This window comes from Arachis hypogaea, chromosome 5, assembly GCF_003086295.3.
Source record: "Arachis hypogaea cultivar Tifrunner chromosome 5, arahy.Tifrunner.gnm2.J5K5, whole genome shotgun sequence".
In the NCBI taxonomy this organism is placed as follows: domain Eukaryota; kingdom Viridiplantae; phylum Streptophyta; class Magnoliopsida; order Fabales; family Fabaceae; genus Arachis; species Arachis hypogaea.
The window spans coordinates 90,927,716-90,950,143 of NC_092040.1; the positions used below are offsets into that span (position 1 = coordinate 90,927,716).

Consider the following 22,428-nt stretch of genomic DNA (forward strand, 5'->3'; position numbering starts at 1 on the left):
GATTCTAACTTAATTCCCAGCACTGTAAAGGATAATGATTCAGATTGTGAAGAAGATGGAACAAGTAAAGAAATTTCCAAATCTGTGCTAAATGAAGAATCTGTCAGCCCAGTTTTGTCTCGTCAGATAGGAGGAGACATTTCCATTTTTGTCTCCTGAGCAGGCACGAGCAGCTGAAACAGAGAGACCACCAGAAGTTCATCAAAGCTCTACACCTGTCCGAAAGCCTAGAGAATGGAAGTCTATGAGGGGTTATCCTCATGACTTCATCATTGGTGATCCCTCTCAAGGTGTAACAACAAGATCCTCCACCAAAAGGCAAACCAAACCTAGCAACTTTGCTCTCTTGTCACAAATGGAGCCCAACAATGTCAAACAAACTCTTGAAGATCCATCATGGGTCAAGGCCATGCAAGAGGAGCTTGCTCAATTTGACAAGAATGAGGTTTGGACATTAGTACCTCATTCGGATGGTAAGAAGGTAACGGGTACTAAATGGGTATTTAAAAATAAACTTGGTGAGGATGGACAAGTTGTTCGTAACAAGGCTAGATTAGTGGCCCAAGGTTACGATCAAGAAGAGGGAATTGATTTTGATGAGTCTTTTGCTCCGATAGCTAGAATGGAAGCAATTAGGTTGCTTCTTGCCTATGCTGCCCATAAGGGTTTCAAAATGTTTCAAATGGATGTTAAATGTGCTTTCCTTAATGGCTTTATTGATAGAGAAGTGTATGTGGCTCAACCCCCCGGTTTTGAACATAAAGATTTTTTTAATCATGTTTTTAAACTTTCAAAGACTCTTTATGGCCTTAGACAAGCTCCTAGAGCTTGGTATTAAAGGCTTAGTGCCTTCCTATTAGAAAATCATTTTCAAAAGGGAACCACCGACACTACTTTGTTCATTAAAGTTTCTAATGATGACATCCTTCTTGTTCAAGTTTATGTGGATGATATTGTGTTTGGATCGGCCAATGAGTCCTTGTGTGAAGAGTTTGGAAAACTCATGACTAGTGAGTTTGAAATGAGTTTAACGGGAGAGCTAACATTCTTTCTTGGCCTCCAAATTAAACAAACTCCTAGTGGTACTTTTATTCACCAAGGCAAGTATGCAAAAGAATTGATAAAGAAATTTGGCTTAGAAAAATCCAAACCAATGGGAACACCAATGCATCCAAACAATAAACTTGAAAAGGATGATAATGGCAAAGATGTGGATGAAACACGGTATAGGAGAATGATTGGTTCATTAATGTATCTTACCTCCTCTAGACCGGATATAGTTCAAAGTGTGGGTGTGTGTTCAAGATTTCAATCTCACCCAAAAGAATCCCATCTATCAGCCGTTAAACGCATCATTAGATATATTAAGGGAACATTTGATTATGGCTTATGGTATCCAAAATCTGATGATTTTTGTGCAGTAGGGTTTTGTGATGTAGATTATGCAGGAGATAGAGTGGATAGAAGGAGCACTTCCGGCATGTGTTGCTTCCTTAGAAGCTCACTCAACATGTGGTCAAGCAAGAAACAAGCCACAGTGGCTCTATCCACAGCTGAAACTGAATATATATCCGCATCTGCTTGTTGTTCACAATTAATTTGGTTAAAAACTCAATTGAAGGATTACAAATTAAAAATCAATAGTATACCCTTATTTTGTGATAACATGAGTGCAATAAACATTTCAAAAAATCCTGTTCTGCACTCAAGAACAAAGCACATTGAAATCAAATATCATTTTATTAGAGAACATGTGCAAAAGGGTACTATTGATATTCAATTTGTAAAATCAGAAGAACAAATTGCTTATATTTTTACAAAACCCCTCTGTGAAGATAGATTCTGTTTGTTAAGGAAAAGCTTGGGAATGTTTGATTTAAATCATGTTGAAAATTTGTGAAGTTCTGATTCTGTCCAATTTTATCTCGTAGGAATGGACGAGATAAAAATAAGGCATGCAGGAGGAGCTATGATTAAGGGGGAGGCTGCGCAGACTTTGCTTCTGATGGGCCCCACAAAATCTTATTTGACCCCTTATTGATTTTTTATTGATCCCTCATTTTATGATGATCAAATCTTTTGATTGTCATTTCAAATCTCATTGGAAGTGGTTATTGTCAAATCAAATCACTCTCTCCATCTAATCCCTTAATTCTAGGAAACCACCTTTTTCAAAACCCCTTGGTTAATAACCGCGCCATTATGGTTATTAACTTCCCATCATCTCTCTCCAATCCACATTAATTGCACCACTAACCTCCCTCTTTTCTCACTCTCTTTCGGCACTCCCACCCTTTCATATTCAACTTCTCCATTCATCCTACCATGAAAAAGAAAACGGCACACAAGAGAAGTGGCCGAACCACCATTCCAAAAAGCCCACCGTTTTCATCACCTCAAACTCATACACATATCCACCTTCATTCTTCCTCCTCTTCTACTCAATCACCTCCTTCCAAAAGGACCGAAACCATGCGCCGCAAGGTCATTGCTCACAAATCTTCAGGGAGAGGAAAGAACAAGGAACCTAGCGTTCAAGAAGAAGAAGAGGAATCACATACTTCTCCACCACTATCACCGCCGAAAAGACCTACTCCACACACAAAAAGTTCTCAGAAAAAGCCAAAGAGCTTTGTTCTACATGATACAAGAGAACCTGCAAATTTGGAGTCGCTTGATTTCAAGAACAAATTTCACAAAACTCACTCCCATTTTGATCCCTCTCGGTTCTACTCATGTGCTTTCTATGAATTTCATAAAGAGGTTTTGCTGAAACGTCCTCTCTGTCTTTCTTACTTGGTAAATCTTGAGAAATTGGCCACCAAAGGAATCAACTTTTCCTCCATGTTTGATGCTCTGAAGTGGACTCCTTTGATTCACATTCAGAAATTTGTATACCCGGGGCTGGTCCGGGAATTCTATGCTAACATGCGCTTGATTGATGGCTCAATTCACTCTTACGTGAAGCGTGTTTACATGACCCTCAATCCTCAAACCATAGGCGCTGCCCTTGGGTATGAAGATGAAGGGCCAAAAGTGTACATGGTTGATAAGTGGGACGATCAAGTTGGCATTGCACAGCAAACTGTCTTGCAACACATTTGTGCCAATCTCTCTGGTTTGGATGGATTAATTCCAACTCATCGAGCACTCGGCCCTGAGAACTCCCTGTTGCACCGTATCATCACTCACATTCTCACTCCACAAGGCGGTTCTCACCACAGAGTAACAGTTTCTGATTCTATTATTCTATTTGCTCTTCTTACTTCTTCCCAAATTTCATTTGCTTATATTATGATACGTCATATGTGGAAAACAGTAAAAAGTACCAAAAAGGCAAATCTCCCATATGGCATGTTCCTCACATGTATATTTGAGTATTTTAAGGTTGATTTGACTAATGAATTTGTTGAGAACAAGGTTTCAATGATTAAAGGAGGAGGAGTTTCGGGCAAGAAAAGCAAGAAATCTGTCCCTTCTGAACCATCTCTTAGTGATCTGGAGAGCCATCCTGAACCATCAAATGTTACTGCATCAATTCGGGAGGTTCTCAATGAGATGCGTAACATGTCCAAGTTAATGTTCAAATCCCACAAGACTGCCAGGAAATTGGAATATGAATAGGAAAGGGCTTGGAAGAAATGTCATGACAGAGTTGGCTTCATGATTAAGAGCTTTGATGATGAAATGGGAACAGGGGATTACGAAGCCGATTCCGGTTCAAAATTCAATCTTTCTGATGAATGATGTCTGTTTGTTTACTTTTATTTGATACTGGCTCCATTAGGCTCAATCTGTTTTTTGTATGAGCATGACTTGATACTCACTGCTCTGTGATACTTTGATACACTCTTGTTACTTTGTTATGGATATTTTGTTGTATTTTTCATATTTGGTGCAGGTTCCCCTTGATGACAAAAGGGGGAGGAAACTTTAGTTTTCAAAATTGAAATTGAAACAGGGAAGGATTGAATTGCTGAAAACAGGGGATGAAATTTTCAATTGATGAAAATTCATGATCACCCTTGTTTAAGGAACGCATGTTATCATATTTGTTTCAATATGATTACTACTGAATATTACTCTTGGCATCTAGTTTATAATGATGTTTGATTTATTGAATGCCTGGTTGTTGATTTATATTGAGGGACATGTTTTTTTAAACTTGGAATATTCTTATTCATCTTGATAAACATGTTGGTTTGAAACTTTATTTTTTGGCAGTTCCTTTAAACTGTGATGCCTAATAACTGACCAGCTTTGATGTGATCATGTGTATTTCAAAAATATTTTGGATCTGATATCTTGACTAGGAAATATTTTTACAACATTGTTTTGTGCAATGTTTGAGCAGAAAATCAGCTTATGTTAATAAATAAGTTTTGATTATCAATTAAAATTGCTCATAAATCAAGCATTTAGCATCATAAAAATGCTAAATAACATTGTTACTTGAAGCTTGATTCAAATGTTACAGGTTAATACTTCCCTTGGTAAAAATAGCATATATTAAGGGGGAGCTATGTGACATTTAGAAAGGGGGAGAAATTCAAATTCAAAGGGAGTATTCTTTACTCAATCTTTAAATTTCTTTCCATTTCAATTTTAATAATGTTTGTCATCAAGGGGGAGATTGGTGAGTTTGGAAAACTCTAATTTAATTTTGATGATGAACAAACATTATTAAAATAATTAATTACAAAATTATTAATTTGATTTTCATTTAACATATGTTAATTAATAATTTTGTGATGCAGGTTTTTAATATGGGCCGAAAATAAAAGAAAAATCATTGCAAGCCCAAGTGTTCTATAAGTACATTCAGCATTGATGCAAAAATGTTTTATTTGTTGTGGCTGAATTATTATTCTTGTTATTGGGCCAGATTGAGTTATTGTTACTACAAGCCCAAATGAAAGCTTTCCTATTTGTTCAATGCTTGATCCAAAAAAATCCATCAGGAAAGCAAATGTTACTAGTTGGGCCAAAATGAAATCTATTGCTACCAAACCCAACATTAATGAATGTTTCCATGCTTTATCTGAATCCATGAAGCAAAGAAAAAGCCTCAATGCTTCCAACGGATTCCATTTCACTCTTTGGAAGGATTTGAAATTTAATTCACTAGCATGGGGAACATGAGAGAGAACTTGACTTTGATTTGATGGGAACCATTATGATTAATGCTACACGCTAAACCACTAGGGAAGTAAAAGCAACCCTTCAATATGTTACATTTCATTTAATTGCTTTTACTTTAACTTCACATTCTCTCTCATCTCTCTCTTCTTCTTTCTTCGGTCATTAACCAGGAAGCCATGGAAGCTACTTGGAGCTACTGAAAGGAAGGAAAAGCAAGACTAAAGACCATCGAGTTGATGGCACGAAAAAGAAAAAGAAAAGTATGCTGTGGCTGAGATTATCACCAAATATGGTAAGATTTGGTGAGGTAATCTCGGATCCTTCATACTCAAAAAGAAGGAAGAAGATTCGGCCAGCAAGGGAGATTCTTGAAGCATGGCTTGTCTTTGATTCTGCTCAACCACCACAGGAAGTAGCTAGAGTGGCGAAGTGATGGTTGAGGCAGAGATTGAAGTAGATGAAGTCATCATCATCATGAAGCATCAAGGGCCAGAAATCCATCTTGGAGAGCAAGCCAAGGATGGAGAGCTCGGATTGATGAAGAGTGATGATCAAGAAAGGACTAGAGGTAATTGCATGTTGGGTTTTGCATGGTTATCTCTTCTCTCTCTTTGTGGCCGAAACAGTTCTGTTTCTTGAAGGAGGAAGAAGTTGGTTTGGGTGTTGGCTTCAAGTGTGGAGGCTTCCCTCTTCTTTAAAAAGAGAGAACAACCACTGTTTGGAGCAAGGAGAAAATTTGAGAGTGCAAGGCACATAGTTCTCAGAGCTACCCGAGCTAACAGTTTTCTCTTCTCCTTCAATGTATTCTGTCTAGTATTTTTCTGTTTAATTTTGTCATGTCTTGAGTCTCATGGAAAAAGGCAAACAGTGAGGTTTGTATGAAAAAGCCATAGAGCGGAAAAAGGCAGAGAGTGCAAAATTAAAAGAAAAAGCCATAGATGTCTTAGAGTTCCTTTGTACATCTGTGTTGTGTTTCATGATTCTGTGGAAATCCCCTTGTAAGTTGGGTTAGCACTTTACAATTTGTAATCTGGATGATTATAGTGAAATTCCATCATTGTTGTGATGGAGACTGGATGTAGGCTGCACTGCATTTAGCAGCTGAACCAGGATATATCTGGGTGTAATCTTCTATCTCTCTTCCTACTTCAATTCTGTTTTTACTGTTCAGATGAAAAATCAAAAATGTCTCGTGTCAAGTGATAAGACAAAATGAAAATGTCTCGTGGCTAGGGATGAACTAAAAACAGAAAAGTCTCCTCTAAGTCCAGCAAGTGTTAGCAAGCAGAAAAGGGGGCTAAGATTCAACCCCTCTTCTCTTAGCCACTGAAACCATCAGTATCTTACGTATTTTATTATCAAGAACTTCTTCATATTGATCCATTGCAGATTCCCACTGTTCTAAATCTTTTCCAAACAAGTTAGAACCTATAACTTCCAAAGCCAATGGAAGTCCAGAAGCATAAGTTACTGCATGGGTTAAAACATTCTTATAACTTGGGTTGACAATATCTGTTTTAAGAGCCTTCCATTGAAGCAAATCTAAGGACTCTTCCTCATTCAAACCTTGTACCTCATATGTTCCTTCAATGTCATGAAGCGTCAGCAAATGTTTGTCCCGTGTTGTAATAATGATTCTGCTTCCAGGATGAAACCAATAAGGTTTTCCCGCAATAGCTGTCAACTGTTAATGCTCATCAACATCATCCAGAACCAAAAGAACTTTTGTTTGATTGAGTCTACGTTGTATCTGTGAAATTCCTTCCTTAACACCTATTATCTGGACTCCCTCCTTTCTTAATATCTTACAAAGAAGATTGTTTTGAAGATGCACCAACCCATATTTTTGTGAATTTTCTCTCACGTTTTCAAGAAAACACACACCTTTAAAATTGTCAGCAATCAAGTTATAAAGAGCAAGAGCAAGTGTTGTTTTCCCTATGCCACCAATTCCATGTATCCCTACCATGTGAACTCGATCAGTAGAATCCATTTTCAAAAGTGAAATCACTTCTGACATTGGAGACTCGAGTCCAACAGGGAAGTCAGCCACTGGCAAAGGTAGACGCCCAATCTTTCTTGAAATGTCTTGCACGATCTTTTTAATAAACTGATGTTCATATCCATGCCTGCCCAACAAACAAACACATAGATACTTTTACAATTCAAAATTGTAATAATGAGAAACAATTACAGAAAGAAGTATATGAAGTGAAGTTACCCATCTTTGAAATGATAACCAGACAAATTGGCTACTTCTTTCAGAGCCTTCTTCCATGTGTCCACCTTGTTATTCATGTCATCCTTGTATCTCTTCTCATGCTTATCCATTGCTTCTCCAAAACTGTTTTTTAGATGGCGCACATCAGAAGGATCCACCTTAAAGAAAACCGGCAAAACAAACCGATTGTTTCCCTTGATGCAGTGAAGGACATGGACCAGTTCGTCTAAGCAAAAAGAAGAAGAAGCATAGTTAGGAGAGAGTACAACGATGGCAATCCTAGACTCTTCAATTGCCTTGAGAAATGCAGGTGTGATTTCCTCTCCGCTTTGAAGCTCGCCATCATCAAAGAAGGTGAGAATTCCTTTGTCACAAAGAGCCTTGTAGAGGTTGCCAGTGAAACCATAGCGAGTATCTCGGCCTCTGAAACTAATAAAGACATCGTATTTCCATTCATATCTGATGAAAGAAGAGGAAAATGGATGGGCAGAGTAGGAGGAGGAGGAGGATTGCAGAGACATGAGACGGAAGCAAGAAGGATATATGTTTTGTTGGATGATGATGAAAATCAGAGAAACAAAGTAGTGAATATATATAGAGAGTGAGAGACAATAATTATGTGTGTAAGTCTAAGTCAGTCAACTTAGCAACCACGCAGAAACTGCATTCATTCAATAAATGTGTTGGAGGTCTTAATTTTTCCCTGCTGAATTTAATGAGTGATTGAGTTCACTAAGAAATTAGTTGCTGTATTTAAGTCTTTAGCAAACTTGCTGTTTATTATATTTACTTTGATTAAGACAACTTTGTCCTTAGTTATTTATTTTTCATAGAAATGCATGGCCACCTACGAGCATTGAGTGGTTGAATTCAACGTCCATTATTATTTCTTAAGAACTCAACTTCAGGGCGGGACTTTCAATTTAGGGATTTCTAATATAGCAGAAAAATAATTTTTTTATGAATATTAAATGTATATTCTTGTACAATGACTAATATTTTACGCTATGATATACTATAATATTAACTCATTGAAAATCAAAGGTATCTGCCACTACCTTACATAATTAATTGTTTGTCCATTATTATTCTTATCTTGTGGACTCAAGCCACCAAGAATAAAAATTAAGAACAATAATGAAGAGTGTTATTATCACCTTTTTATATTCTAATTTTCCTTTTTCTTTTTTCCTCTGTAATAAAATAAATAGAGAATTTCCTTCAATATCTAAACTCGTTACAGAACTTGATGCAATAAAACTTTCATGTTTTGAATAGAAGTATTATTGTCTTATCTATTACTTATAAGAGAATAGTACTATATGAGAAATGAGAAGAAAGAGAACAAATTAGGCGCAAGAAGAAACAATATAATTTTTTATTTGATTTAATGGAACATAATATATGTGCTTGTGTTCTTAGAACTTGTTCACAGAAAATCTTTCAAGAGTAATTATATGTGAACTTTAATTACAAAGTGGAGTATGTGATGCGAGTGTCCTGAATTAGTTGTTCTGTTAAATCATGTTTTCTTCTTGTATTGTATACAAATTTCAAGGAAAGAGGGAAAAATAAACAGAAACTAATTATTCTTGTATTGTTATTATTTTCATCTTCTGCCACTGATTGATAATAAATTAATAACACCAACACTTTCTTCCATTTCTGTTTACCAAAGAATCTTTCTTTCCCACGCTTTTTATCATGTTGGTTCTTTGTATCCAAGATTCCGAGCAATCAATCTAACTACAGTTATCTGTTTTTATTAGTTTTACTCTATGAAGCACGGACATTTCCCTGATTTAAATAGAGCTTACAAAGATAAGAAACACGACGATAAGTTGCAGAGGTATTACACTGTTCTGCTCCTGAGTACTGAGGAATATTGAGGAGGCATGACACAAGGATATGCATTCACCTTCTGTTTGTATTTCTAACTAGCTACTACCTATTTTCATTTGGTCCAGAATCATTCAATATAATATACATAATTAGTTAAGAAAGTTTGCTGCACATTTAATTAAGAAAGAAATAATTCAGATGAAGTAAATACTTTCAGGAGATTACACACATAATTATACTTTGCTTGTGCAATACTATTGAGACCATAATAACCATAGTGTTGTCCTTTTGAGAAATTATTAATTTGAATATTTCACAATAAAGTTTAAAGCTTCCATGGGAATTTTGTGTGGATTAATAATTAGATTAATTATGGTTGTTTAATGTCAATTCTCTCAGTAAACCATATGACTTCACCAAATGAAGCTGCTTACAAAAGCTTTCCAGAGCTTTATTTCTTTTTGTACCATATGGCAAATTTGCAGTTCTTATTTTAAAAAATCAACTCATTGAAAAGTTTTAGCATGATTGAAGGAAAGCTTAGTGATTGAGATAAGACTAATAAGTCACTTATTTTGCTATGTTCTGCACTCATCAACCAAATTAACAGAAAAATAACAAAAATAACAAAAATTGTATTCATAATGCTCTATGTTACTTTTAGAATCAATCAATATATGAAATCAGTTATTGCTTAAGGTACCATATTGAAAGGCCATCTCTGGTTCACAACTTAGAACTTTTACCCATTGACATTGAATCAAACAAGGAGAAGCAAAACTAAAATATTAAATTCACATAAAATGAGTGTTGCTCAATCTTGGTTTATATTAATTGATGCAACATAATGTGTTTGACTGATGCCACAAAAATCAGGGTTCAAAAACATTTATCTTCTTGAGCCTATAAATCAATGAGTTAAGATAAACCAAAGCATACAGATTCAAATTGACAGTGGATAACAGGGTTATCTATTTGGCTTGCAATTGCATTACGTTACAAATTCAGAATCATTCAATATATAAATGTATAATACAAAAGAGTTGTCAAAGTAGCAAGTAACATATTCAATGGTCATCTCTATTTCATACTGAATCAAACAAGCACAAGCAAGGGAAGCATCACACTTATCTTAATAACAATAATTACACTATGACACACACAAGTGGTGACAACCATATAGGGTGTGTTTGGTAAACACATTGAGGAGGAGAGAAGCCCGTTTGAGCTTCTTGAAAGTTTTACTTTGATGTTTGGCAATTTTTATCTTTGTGAACGTAGAATTGATTCTGCTTCTGAACCCACGTTTAGGAGAAGCTTAAATTTGTAGCTTCTGGTTTCACGTTTCACGTTTCATGTTTAGGAGAAGCTAAAATATTTCTTTTTTACCAACCCTACCCTTCATTTTCTTTTATAAGAATGATACTAGTAACTATTATCTTCACAGTTATTCTTTATAGTTCTTTCTACTTCTTCATAATTTTTTAGTTCTATTTTTTCATCAAAATCGTTCAGATTTATTTCAATCACTAACAAATTGAATTTTTTTTATTTTTATTTGATTTTATTCATATGAATTTTATTTAGGTTTTATGGTATTTTTTTTGTTCATATGGTATATGTTGTTGATTTTATGGAATTTTTATTATTTCTTATCTATATAATTTTTTTTCTATTCTTTGATGTACTCTATTTTTGTTTTGTATTAATTTTTTTATTTTTTATTCTGAATTTGTAAAATTTGTAATTGTAATTGTAATTATTATATACTACGTTTATTATCAAAATTTTGAATAATATAAATTATGATCCTATAAAAAAAGGACAAAATAAATAAAAAATTAATTATAAGTAACAATAGAGTCATAAATAATAAAAATTTATAGTCTAAAATAATACTAAATTAAAGAGTACTGACGATACTAAAAAAAATTATAGAATATTTTCTTTTTGTGTGACATTATAAAATTTATAGTACTCTTTTTTATATTTTTATTTTTTATTGTATTTATTTTATTTATATGATAAATATTTTTTATATTATTTTTTATAGTATTCTGATTTTGCAAGTATATAAAATTGATGTCTATTTTAGTAAATTTTCATCTAAAAGTGATTTTGAGTAGTATAATCCAAACAACATTTATTTTACTATAATCAATTTTGATATAAAGATTACCAAATATAAATCACGTTAACCCAAACTAACTTATCATCAAAATCAATTTTACAAAATCAATTTTATGCAAACTCTGGTTGTAATCCAAACACACACATAGCTGTGCGGATGCTGATATTGAATCCTCCCTACCCTCCTTCCTAATTGACAGTTATTTATCCAAAAAAGAGAGTGTGTGTTAGGAACAGCAATGTCCACAAACCAATGGATGTTTCAAGGAGTAAGGGCTGCTTCTTATGGTTTGGCAATACTATTGAGACCATCATCATCATTATGATTAGTTGTGTCATTTTGTAAGGATCAGTGAATCGGATATGTTGAATTATACTGCTACTGATCTTTTGCTTCAATAGATGGATTCCAATCTCTTTTGCAATTGACTCAGTGGGGACCTCATCATAGGTATAGTAGTCATGTGCTTCATATGAAATCTCAGCATGATTCCATTTGTTTTCAAAACGTAGTACTACATTATAAGCAATTGTCTCTGACAGATGAAAAATAAATAATTGATCCACTGGGGTCTCCCGCCATCGACAGGAAACCTGGTTGCCATTGACAGTCACGATGGGTAGTACTTCAACTGGGGAAGAGAGGCCCTCTTTGAGTAGAATTGCAAAGAAAAGAGCATTGTCAGGGAATTCAGTGCCATGAAACCAGAATGAAATTGAAGCTCCGCTGCAGCGCTTCTCAAACCACCTTGGAATCCTTCCACCTGGCATTGCAAAGATTGTCCATCTACCCTCATGTAATTCCTGTCAAGGACTAGTTTAGCATACATTATTAATATAATATGAATCATGATCTCATATACATTGTTAACTAATTAAAAAGTAACAAAACCTGATTGAGTAAAACTCTTGAGGCTCTAGGACTCAAGGATTTGCAGTTTACTGCTGAGAAGTTTGTCAAGCAAGGTGGAATCCCTCTAATTTCCTGAAGATGGTTGCAATCATCGACGTTGAGCAAGTATAAAAAGCAAAATTCTTGCATGCATTCAGGAAGGACTGTGAAATTATTGCCTCTTAGGCTTAATTGTCTCACATTTGGAAGCCATGCAACAGCTAGTGGAAAAAAATCATCTGACAGATTGGTGTCTCTGAGACAAAGAGCTTTCATCATATGTTGCGAGGGGAGGGAGTGAGTGAGTATTCCTTGAAGCCCCTCCTCCTCATCCTCCTCCGGCTTTTCCGATGATACCCTCCTTTTCTTGCCTCCTCCCTCAATATAACATGAAGATAGCTGTGGCATCATAAAAATGATGCTTGGTATCTTACACATTTCATTCCAAATAATTTCCAGATTTCGCAATCCAGAAAGATTATGAAATGAGCATGGCAAATCTTTTATGCCAGTGCCTTTCAAATCAAGCCATCCTACATTTGCCATCTCTTCTAAAATTTCTGGAAAATTGACCAGGCTTGAGCAACCACATAGACTGAAATCTTTCAGTAAGGGCAATTTGATAGCTGCTGGGAAAGTCCTGAGCTTCTCGCAATATTCAGCATTCAATCTTTTAAGTTTAGATAGAAACCCAACTGAACTGTGAACTTTAACTAAGTTTTTGCATCCTCGGAATGAAAATTCTTCTAAACTTTGAAGACTAGACACATCAGCTATTTCTTTCAAAGAATCATTGTAATCAAAATTCAAAACTTTCAAACTCACCAACTTCTGAAAAACATTAAAACAAAGAAAAAAGTCAAACAAATAAACTTCATATCAAGTTACTAAAACACAAAGTCAGAAAAAAGAATTTAGTACACACTACCTTGGATAAGCTATCCAACTTGTGTGCCAAATAGAGATTATTCCATAACTTGAGTATGGAGAGTTTCTTTGGTTGAAAATCATTTGGTAGCCACTCTGAAGGAAATCTCCACCATTCCAATACCCTTAAACTATTTGGAAGATATTTGGGACATTCAGAAAAACAACCATTTTTTGTGATAAGCGTTTTGAGATTTTTCATCTCTTTAAAAGCTGTTCCGTCCCATTTTACTTCAACTTCTTTATTTCCCTCTTTTTCAAATGAATCTTCATCTCCTTCCCTTTCCAGTAAGGGAAATTCCAAATATATGATTTCAATTGTGCTAGTGCCCTTTCAACACAAAATTAAAAACATGAATTAGTTAAAGTACAAGTGTGTAAAAAAGGACTTTCAACAAAGTCATTAGAGAAATTTATTACTTACTAGATTATCTTGTAAAACTTTAACTATATCTTCGTAGAACCATAACCTACTACGCATTCCAGGCATTTCTGGTGATTCTTCTAGTGCAATTTCTTTGCCCATGTTCTCTATCAAATCATGCATTGTCACACTGAGATCATACAAATTGATCTTTATGAGAGATTTTTCAAAAAGCACTCCAATATGATATTTCATGCAACTCCCATAATGAGCTTGAAGTAGATCTGTAATTTCTTTTAATTCATATCCTTTGAAACAACAGGCAATATCTAGAAAGACACTCTTCTCTTCTTTTCCCAAAGCATCAAAACTTACTCGAAGTATCTCATGTATTTTATCGTCAAGATGTCTGTCAAATTTATTCAATGCAGATTCCCATTCTTCTACTTTTTTTCCACACAAGTGACTACCTATTACTTGCAAAGCCAATGGAAGACCAGAAGCATATGTTATTGTACGGGTCAAAACATCTGCATAACTTGGGCTGCTAACATAACCATTTTTAAATGCATGTTTAACTAGCAATTGAGAAGACTCTACCTCATTTAAACCCTCTACCTCATATGTGTTTTCAACACCATGATATTTTAGCAAATGTGTGTCCCGTGTTGTAATAATAACTCTGCTTCCAGGACCAAACCAGTCAGGTTTTCCAGCAATAGCCTGTAGTTGTTTGTGATCATCAACGTCATCTAAAATCAAAAGAATTTTCTTTTGACATAGCCTTCGTTGGATTCGAGAAGTTCCTTGTTGAAAACTCACTATCTTAATTTCCTCCTTTCCTAATATCTCAGAGAGAAGGATATTTTGAAGATGAGCCAAGCCATGTCTTTCTGAGTTTTTTCTTACATCTTCAAGAAAGCACGTACCGTCAAAATGGTCAGCAATCAAATTATAAACAGCACAAGCAAGTGCTGTTTTTCCTATTCCACCAACTCCATGTATCCCTACCATGTGAACTTGATCACTCGAATCCGTTTTCAAAAGTGAAATTACTTTTGACACTCGAGAATCTAGTGAATCTAGTCCAACAGGAAAACGAGCAACAAACAAAGGTACACGTCTAATCTTTCTTGAAATTTCTTCCACAATATTTCTCATAAACTTATGTTCATATCCATCCTGCCAAATACACATAGATTCTTATTTCTTGTAATATTTTGATAAATGAAAAACAATTACAGACCAGAAAGAAGTATATGAAGTGAAGTTACCCGTGTTTGAAATGATATCCTGACAAATTAGCAACTTGATGCAGAGCCTGCTTCCATTTGTGCACCTTGTTCAAGTCACTCTTGAATTTCTCTTCATGCTTGGCCATTGCTTCTCCAAAACTATTTCTTTGATGGCGCACATCAGAAGGATCAACCTCATAGAAAACCGGTAAAACCAGGCGATCATTTCCCTTGATGCAGTGAAGGATGTGGACAAGCTCGTCTAAGCAAAAAGAAGAAGAAGCATAGTTAGGAGAGAGGACAATGATGGCAATCCTGGACTCTTCAATTGAGGTGAGAAGTGAGGGTGTGATGTCGTCTCCTCTTTGAAGCTCCTCATCATCAATGAAGGTGTGGACTCCTTTATCAGAAAGAGCTTTGTAGAGGTTGCCAGTGAAACCATAGCGAGTATCTTCGCCTCTGAAACTAATAAACACGTCATATTCCCATGCATAGCCGAAGGAAGAAGAAGAAGAAGAATGGGTGGAAAAGGAGGAGAAGGAAGATTGCAGAGGCATGATAAGAAAGAAGGATAGAAAGTTGTATGAATGTTGGGAATGTTGAGTCTCAGAAAAACCAAAAAAAGTAATAAAAATATAAAGAAGAGTGAGTGATTAAAGAAAGAGTGAGAATGGATGCAATGCTGAATAATTAAGTTTCTCAAAGTCAGTCAACGTAGAAATAAAACAGAAACTGCCTTATCATTTCATATGCTCCGTGTGGGGTCTACTTTTCTGGATTTTTCGGTTCATCAAGAGTAGGAAAATTGGAATGTATGTGCAGTAGTGTTTAGAGTTGAGTGTCGTTGGCATCACTTTCATTTTGGTAGCTTATTGTGACTCAACTTTTCGAGATTTGTATTAGCTCGAGTTTGAAATCTAAAGACATTTACTGTCCTAACCTTTGGAATTTGGTATTCAAAGGGTGTTTTACTTTGATTACTTTTAAGCTCATCATAGTAGAAGAATATTTTTTTTTTATGAATATTAAATTATATTCTTATATAATGACTGATTTTTATGCTGTGATATTTTATAATGTTAACTCGTTGAAAATTATGCGTCAACGTGTTTTGTTTTTTCCTCGAAATTTCATTGAAAGATATCTACTACTACCTTGCATAATTAATTGCTTCTTCTATTATTATTCTCATCTTGTGGACTCAAGCCACCAAGAAAAAAATCAAGAACAAGAATGAAGAGTGTTATTATCACTTTCTTATACTAATTTTCCTTCCTCTTTTTTCTCTGTAATAAAATAAATAAAGAGAATTTCTTTAAACATCTATAAGTCACTAAACTTACTACAGAACTTCATGCAATAGAACAAACACAATGTTACGATGCCTAATCAATTATAACATCCTTTATGTCTACTCTTTTAGGAGAATCCACCATAAACAAAAATTATATTCTCCAATCTCAAACAAATATCCAACTTTTAATCTTACTTAACTAAAATAAATATTTGCTTTAAAAAATAGGCTATTGCATAACTGATAGTTTCCATTTTAGATAGTATAGTTGTATATAGCTCTTAATTTAATGCTGTCCAAGCTGGTAGTGTTAAACTTATTTGCTAGAAATTAATTTGTTATGATTCTGTTAGGAGTAGTCAGCTTAAGTTAGAGTAAGTTGGTGACTAGTGTAGTTAGCTCTCACTCTGTATTAACATTCTTAAGATTCACTCAACATAGAAATCATTTTCTCTAATTCTCTTGCCTCTCTTGTTCACAAATAAGAAGAACACTGTTATGCATGCCATTATACTGTTGGGCTTCCCTTTACTCCGCATAAAAATGGGAATAAATAACTTTGTAAAATCAGCCACATGTTTTGTTCTTTTGTCAAAATTCAAGGAATGGTGCATGCCTCTACCTTGAAATTTGCATAACTGTTACATTGTTCTGTCATTGGATTCATCTATTATTGTTCTTTTCTTGGGGACTCAGGAGGCCAAGACTACATCACAGTAGACAACAATCCTTATTTTTCTTGTTCTTTTGTACACTGAATCCTCATTGATGCGTCTTGTTTATTCTCAGTTAAAATATGTTGTGATGGAGATTTTTTTTTTTTTCTACCATAACTGTGTTACACTTCTTCCATTTCAGTTGAAAAAGAATCTCTCTCTCAACATTATATCACTGAAGAAATTGCACCATTTGCATTAAGTGCTAAATTGAAAGGCAATCTCAACTTTATACTGCACAACTTTCACATCTTGACTCCAATGGGCAAAGGCAAAATAAAAAATGTAAGGGGACCTGCTTACAATATAATAATCGAAATCCTTTTATCTTAAAGTCCACGCTTTTAAGGAGATTCCATTCCATTCGACTCACAAAATTGTTACATAATATGTATATACAGCATCATCCTAACAGTAGCCGTGAGATTGCACTGAGGATTCAGGAAAGCGTGGGATTGAGAAAACCATACACCTTGTTCGTATTCCTAGTTAGTAGTTAGTACCCATTTCGTTACATACTAAGAGCCCTTCAAAGTAATATATTATATAAATGTAAAACTGATTCTCAAAGTATTATTGATCAAAATGAATGGGACAACTAAAATGAGTAATTTACCTTGGACACATGCCAGTGATGCCCCATCGTTAATCATCATTAAGACAAATTTTGCGTGTTAGAAACATCAATGTCCACTAATCATATGAATTTACCAAATGAGGCTGCTATATTGACAATTTTGCAGTTCTTATTTTCAAAAAACTCCTCCTGTTATGGATTGCACTCATCAACCAAATGAAGAGATGCAAAACTAGCAAGGGAAGTGCCACACTTAATAATAATAATATAATAAATTAATAACAATTACACCTTGACATACACAGGTGGGGACAGCCATATAGCTGTGTGCATGCTGATATTGAATCCTCCCTACCCTCCTTCCTAACTGACAGTTAATATCCAGAAAGAGTGTGTGTTAGAAACCGCAAGGTCCACAAACCAATGGATGTTTGGAGGAGCAAGGGGTGGTTCTTACGGTTGGGGAATGCTATTGAGAGCATGATCATCATTATAATTACTTGTGTCATTTTGTATGGGTCAGTGAATCGAATATCTTTCATTATACTCCTACTCTTTTGCAATTGACTCACTTGGGACCATTCCATAATCCTCATAATCCTTATATGCATCATATGAAAGCTTCGCATGATTCCATCCTCTTTCAAGATGTAGTGTTTCAGCATGACCCCAATAAAAATCTTCTTTCTCCAGACTAAACATAAATAATTGATCCATTGAGGTACGCGGTCCACGTCGATCTTGGTTGCCATTGATGGTCACAATTGGGGTTACTATTAACGGGGAAGGGAAGTCATCTTTGAGTAGAATTGCAAAGCAAAGAAATTTGCAAGGGATTTCGGTGCCACGAAACCAGAAAGAAATAGAAGCTCCACTGCTGCGCCCCTCAAACCACCTTGGAATCCTTCCACCTGGCATCACAAAGTGGGTGCTTCTACCCTGGTGCACTTGCTGTCATTCATTCATAATGCAGAAGCAGTAGTTTAGCATACATTATTAATTTAATATGAATTATGATGTCATCTGCATTCTTAATTTTTAAAAAGTAACGATACCTGATTGAGTAACACGCTTGTGCCCCTCTGACTCAATGATTTGCAGTTTAATGCTGAGAACTCTTCCAAGTTTGGTGGAATCCCTCTAATCTCCCGAAGATGCTCGCAATCTTCCACATTGAGACCCAATAGAAAGTGAAATTGTTGGATGCATTCAGGAAGGACTGTGAAATTATTGCCTCTTAGGTCTAACCGACTCACATTGGGAAACCATGCAACAGCAAGTGGAAAGAAGTCATCTGACAAATTGCTGTTTTTGAGATAAAGATGTATCATATCTGAAGAGGGGAGGGAGTGAGTGAGTATTCCATGAAGCCCCTCTTCCTGCTCTCCTGATACCCGACCCTTATTTCCTTCTAACTCAATATCACACGCATACAGGCGTGGCATCATGCCAATGACACTTAGTATTCTATACATTTCATTAGCTTTCAAAGTCAAATGCTGCAATCTAGAAAGGTTACAAAATGAACATGGCAACTCTTTTATGCCAGTGCCAATCAAAATAATTCCTTTTAGATTTTCCATCTCTTCTGGAATTTCTGGAAAATTCTCAAGGCTTGAACATCCAGATAGATGGAGTTCTTCCAATGATGCCAAATTAATAGCAGGTGGAAAACTTCTGAGTTTGGGGCACCTTTCAGCATTCAATATTTTAAGTTTAGGTAAAAAGCCAACTGAACTGTGAATTGAGACTAAATTACTACATCCTTCAAAAGAAAATTCTTCTAAAGTTTGAAGATTAGACACATCAGGTATCTCTTTTAAAGAATTGCTGTAATCAAAATTCAAAACCTTCAAGGTGATCAACATCTGAGGAAAAAAACAAACAAACAAATAAAATTAATGAACAAACTAAAATAAAAGTAGATAAACCTGATCATGTGAATTTACAAACATACAAAATCATAAAAATGAATTTAATACGCTTACCACCTTGGATAAGCTATCCAACTTGGGTGACATGTAGAGATAATCAGGCAACTTGAGTATGGAAAGCTCTTTTGGATCAAAATTAGAGAGAAAATATCTTGATGGATACCTCCTCCATTCCAATACTCTTAAACTATTTGGAAGATATTTGGGACCTCTAGAAAAATGACCATTTTTTATTATAAGCGTTTTGAGATTTTTCATCTTTTTTAAAGCTGTTCCGTCCCATTTTACTTCATCTCCTTCACTCTCCAATAAGGGAAATTCTAAACATATGATTTCAATGGTGCTAGTGCCCTTTCAACACAAAATTAAAAGCATGAATTAATAAAGGTACAAATGCATAAAAAAAGACTTTCAACAAAGTTGTTAGAGAAATATATTACTTACTAGATTATCTTGTAAAACTTTAATTATATCTTCGGAGAACCATAACCTGCTACGCTTTCCAGGCATTTCAGGTGATTCTTTTACTACAATTTCTTTGCCCATGTTCTCTATCAAAGAATGCATTGTCACACTGAGATTATACAAATTGATCTTTATGAGAGATTTTTCAACCAACACTCCAATATGATATTTCATGCAACTTCCATAATGAGCTTGAAGTAGATCTGTAACTTCCTTTAATTCATATCCTTTGAAACAACAGGCAATATCAAGAAAAACACTATGCTCTTCTTTTCCCAAAGCATCAAAACTTACTCGAAGTATCTCATGTATGTTATTGTCAAGATGTCTTTCAAATTTATTCAATGCAGATTCCCATTCTTCTACTTTTTTTTTACACAAGTGACTACCTATTGCTTCCAAAGCCAATGGAAGACCAGAAGCATATGTTATTGTACGGGTCAAAACATCTGCATAACTTGGGTTGCTAACATAACCATTTTTAAATGCATGTTTAACAAGCAATTGAGAAGACTCTGCCTCATTTAGTCCCTCTACCTCATGTGTGTTTTCAACACCATGATATTTTAGCAAATGTGTGTCTCGTGTTGTAATAATAACTCTGCTTCCAGGACCAAACCAGCCAGGTTTTCCAGCAGTAGCCTGTAGTTGCTTGTGATCATCAAGGTCATCTAAAATCAAAAGAACTTTCTTTTGACATAGTCTTCGTTGGATTTGAGAAGTTCCTTGTTGAACACTCACTATCTTTATTTCCTCCTTTCCTAATATCTCAGAGAGAAGGATATTTTGAAGATAAACCAAGCCATGTCTCTTTGAGTTTTCTCTTACATTTGCAAGAAAGCACAGACCGTCAAAATGGTCAGCAATCAAGTCATAAACAGCACAAGCAAGTGATGTTTTTCCTATTCCACCAACTCCATGAATCCCTACCATGTGAACTTGATCACTCGAATCTATTTTCAAAAGTGAAATTACTTTTGACACTCGATAATCTAGTCCAACAGGGAAAAGAACAACAGACAAAGGTACACGCCTAATCTTTCTTGAAATGTCTTTCACGATATTTCTAATAAACTTATGTTCATATCCATCCCTGCCAAATACAGACAGATTCTTATTACAATGCAAAATTGTAATATTTTGATAAATGAAAAACAATTACAGACCAGAAAGAAGTATACGAAGTGAAGTTTACCCATGTTTGAAATGATATCCTGACAAATTAGCTACTTGCTGCAGAGCCTGTTTCCATTTGTCCACCTTGTTGCTCATGTCATATTTGTATCTCTTCTCATGCTTAGCTATTGCCTCTCCAAAACTATTTCTTTGATGGCGCACATCAGAAGGATCAACCTCATAGAAAACCGGTAAAACCAGGCGATCATTTCCCTTGATGCAGTGAAGGATGTGGACAAGCTCGTCTAAGCAAAAAGAAGAAGAAGCATAGTTAGGAGAGAGGACAATGATGGCAATCCTGGACTCTTCAATTGCCTTGAGAAGTGAGGGTGTGATTTCGTGTCCTCTTTGAAGCTCCTCATCATCAATGAAGGTGTGGACTCCTTTATCAAAAAGAGCTTTGTAGAGGTTGCCAGTGAAACAATAGCGAGTATCTTCGCCTCTGAAACTAATAAACACATCATACTCCCATGCATAGCCGAAGGAAGAAGAAGAAGAAGAATGGGTGGAAAAGGAGGAGATGGAAGATTGCAGAGGCATGATAAGAAAGAAGGATAGAAAGTTGTATGAATGTTGGGAGTGTTGAGTCTCAGAAAACTAAAAGAAAGTAATAAAAATATATACAAGAATGCGTGATTAAAGGAAGAGATGCAATGCTGAATAATTAAGTTTCTCAAAGTCAGTCAACGTAGAAATAAAACAGAAACTGCATTATCATCTCATATGCTCCGTGTGGGGTCTACTGTTCTGTAAGATTTTTCACTTTGGAATTTGGTATTCAAAGGGTGTTTCACTTTGATTACTTTTTATTAAGACAAAACTTTGTCCTTGGTTATGCTACTAATAAGCATTGCAAGACTGAATGAGGGTGTTGTTGAACTGCACTTACTTTTGATCCCTACTAAATTTTTAGGAATCATTTCACCCCTTCTTTTGTAAAGAAAACTATGAAGAGTAAGTTTCTCCAAGAATGGGGACCCTCCATTATTATTTGTTAAGAACTCAACGTCCAATCAAGGACTTTCTGGGCTATAATGCCATTATGCAATACCCACCAAAGATAAGGCAATTAATTACCCTCCTCTGCCTTATCAAAATGAAAACTCACATGCCCAAGGGCCCTCTTCATTGCAAAAATATCCATAGCTACACAAAATAATATTATCATGATTTCTACTTTTCGAGGAAGAGAAACCTTGTACAACTATCATCATGATTTCTTGTTGCTATTGCATACAAATTCCACACGGTATTATCATTCATCCCCGTGCAGTAACTTGTCCTAGATTAAAACTTTAGCAGTCATAAAGATGGAGAAAGGTTACATCTTTTATATAAGCAACACTTTAGTGTATGAATGAGTAGACAAATATTGACGTTTGGGGGACTTTTAACTACTTTTTCTGTGAATATAAACAGTAGTAAGTAGTAACACTTATATGATGTGAACTTTCCTGTATTATTCTTATGATAATGCATGTGTCCAAAATTCTTTAATTAGTTACACTTATAC

The 22,428-nt window shown here is 35.2% G+C and overlaps 2 protein-coding genes and 1 pseudogene across 4 annotated transcripts; all 3 read right to left on the bottom strand.

Moving 5' to 3' along the window:
- Positions 1-6,054: 6,054 nt before the first annotated feature.
- LOC140184718 (disease resistance protein RPV1-like) lies at positions 6,055-7,937 on the bottom strand (annotated as a pseudogene).
- Positions 7,938-11,347: 3,410 nt separating this feature from the next.
- LOC112801874 (disease resistance protein Roq1-like) lies at positions 11,348-15,418 on the bottom strand. The gene is made up of 5 exons (XM_029298419.2): positions 14,795-15,418; positions 13,579-14,700; positions 13,156-13,485; positions 12,228-13,058; positions 11,348-12,139 (listed from the first exon to the last, which is right to left on the bottom strand). Exons 1-5 carry the CDS (start codon positions 15,308-15,310, stop codon positions 11,540-11,542), a joined length of 3,399 nt encoding a protein of 1,132 aa, XP_029154252.1. The 5' UTR covers positions 15,311-15,418; the 3' UTR covers positions 11,348-11,539.
- Positions 15,419-17,469: 2,051 nt separating this feature from the next.
- LOC112801872 (disease resistance protein Roq1) lies at positions 17,470-21,913 on the bottom strand. 3 transcript variants are annotated; one of them, XM_025844821.3, is made up of 5 exons: positions 20,935-21,913; positions 19,719-20,832; positions 19,332-19,625; positions 18,396-19,208; positions 17,470-18,291 (listed from the first exon to the last, which is right to left on the bottom strand). In XM_025844821.3, exons 1-5 carry the CDS (start codon positions 21,453-21,455, stop codon positions 17,890-17,892), a joined length of 3,144 nt encoding a protein of 1,047 aa, XP_025700606.1. In that variant the 5' UTR covers positions 21,456-21,913; the 3' UTR covers positions 17,470-17,889. The 3 variants fall into 3 exon arrangements, with proteins under 3 accessions (XP_025700606.1, XP_025700605.1, XP_025700607.1); XM_025844820.3 differs by having other exon boundaries at positions 19,329-19,625; XM_025844822.3 differs by lacking the exon at positions 19,332-19,625.
- Positions 21,914-22,428: the final 515 nt, after the last annotated feature.

Coding starts and splice junctions, on each gene's coding strand:
- LOC112801874 (XM_029298419.2), bottom strand. CDS start 15,310: ATGCCTCTGCAATCTTCCTTCTCCTCCTTTTCCACCCATTCTTCTTCT. Junction 13,486..13,578: donor AAGTTTTACAAGATAATCTA/GTAAGTAATAAA, acceptor TTGTGTTGAAAG/GGCACTAGCACAATTGAAAT. Junction 12,140..12,227: donor CAAGAGTTTTACTCAATCAG/GTTTTGTTACTT, acceptor AGTCCTTGACAG/GAATTACATGAGGGTAGATG.
- LOC112801872 (XM_025844820.3), bottom strand. CDS start 21,455: ATGCCTCTGCAATCTTCCATCTCCTCCTTTTCCACCCATTCTTCTTCT. Junction 19,626..19,718: donor AAGTTTTACAAGATAATCTA/GTAAGTAATATA, acceptor TTGTGTTGAAAG/GGCACTAGCACCATTGAAAT. Junction 19,209..19,328: donor TGGATAGCTTATCCAAGGTG/GTAAGCGTATTA, acceptor TTTTTTCCTCAG/ATGTTGATCACCTTGAAGGT.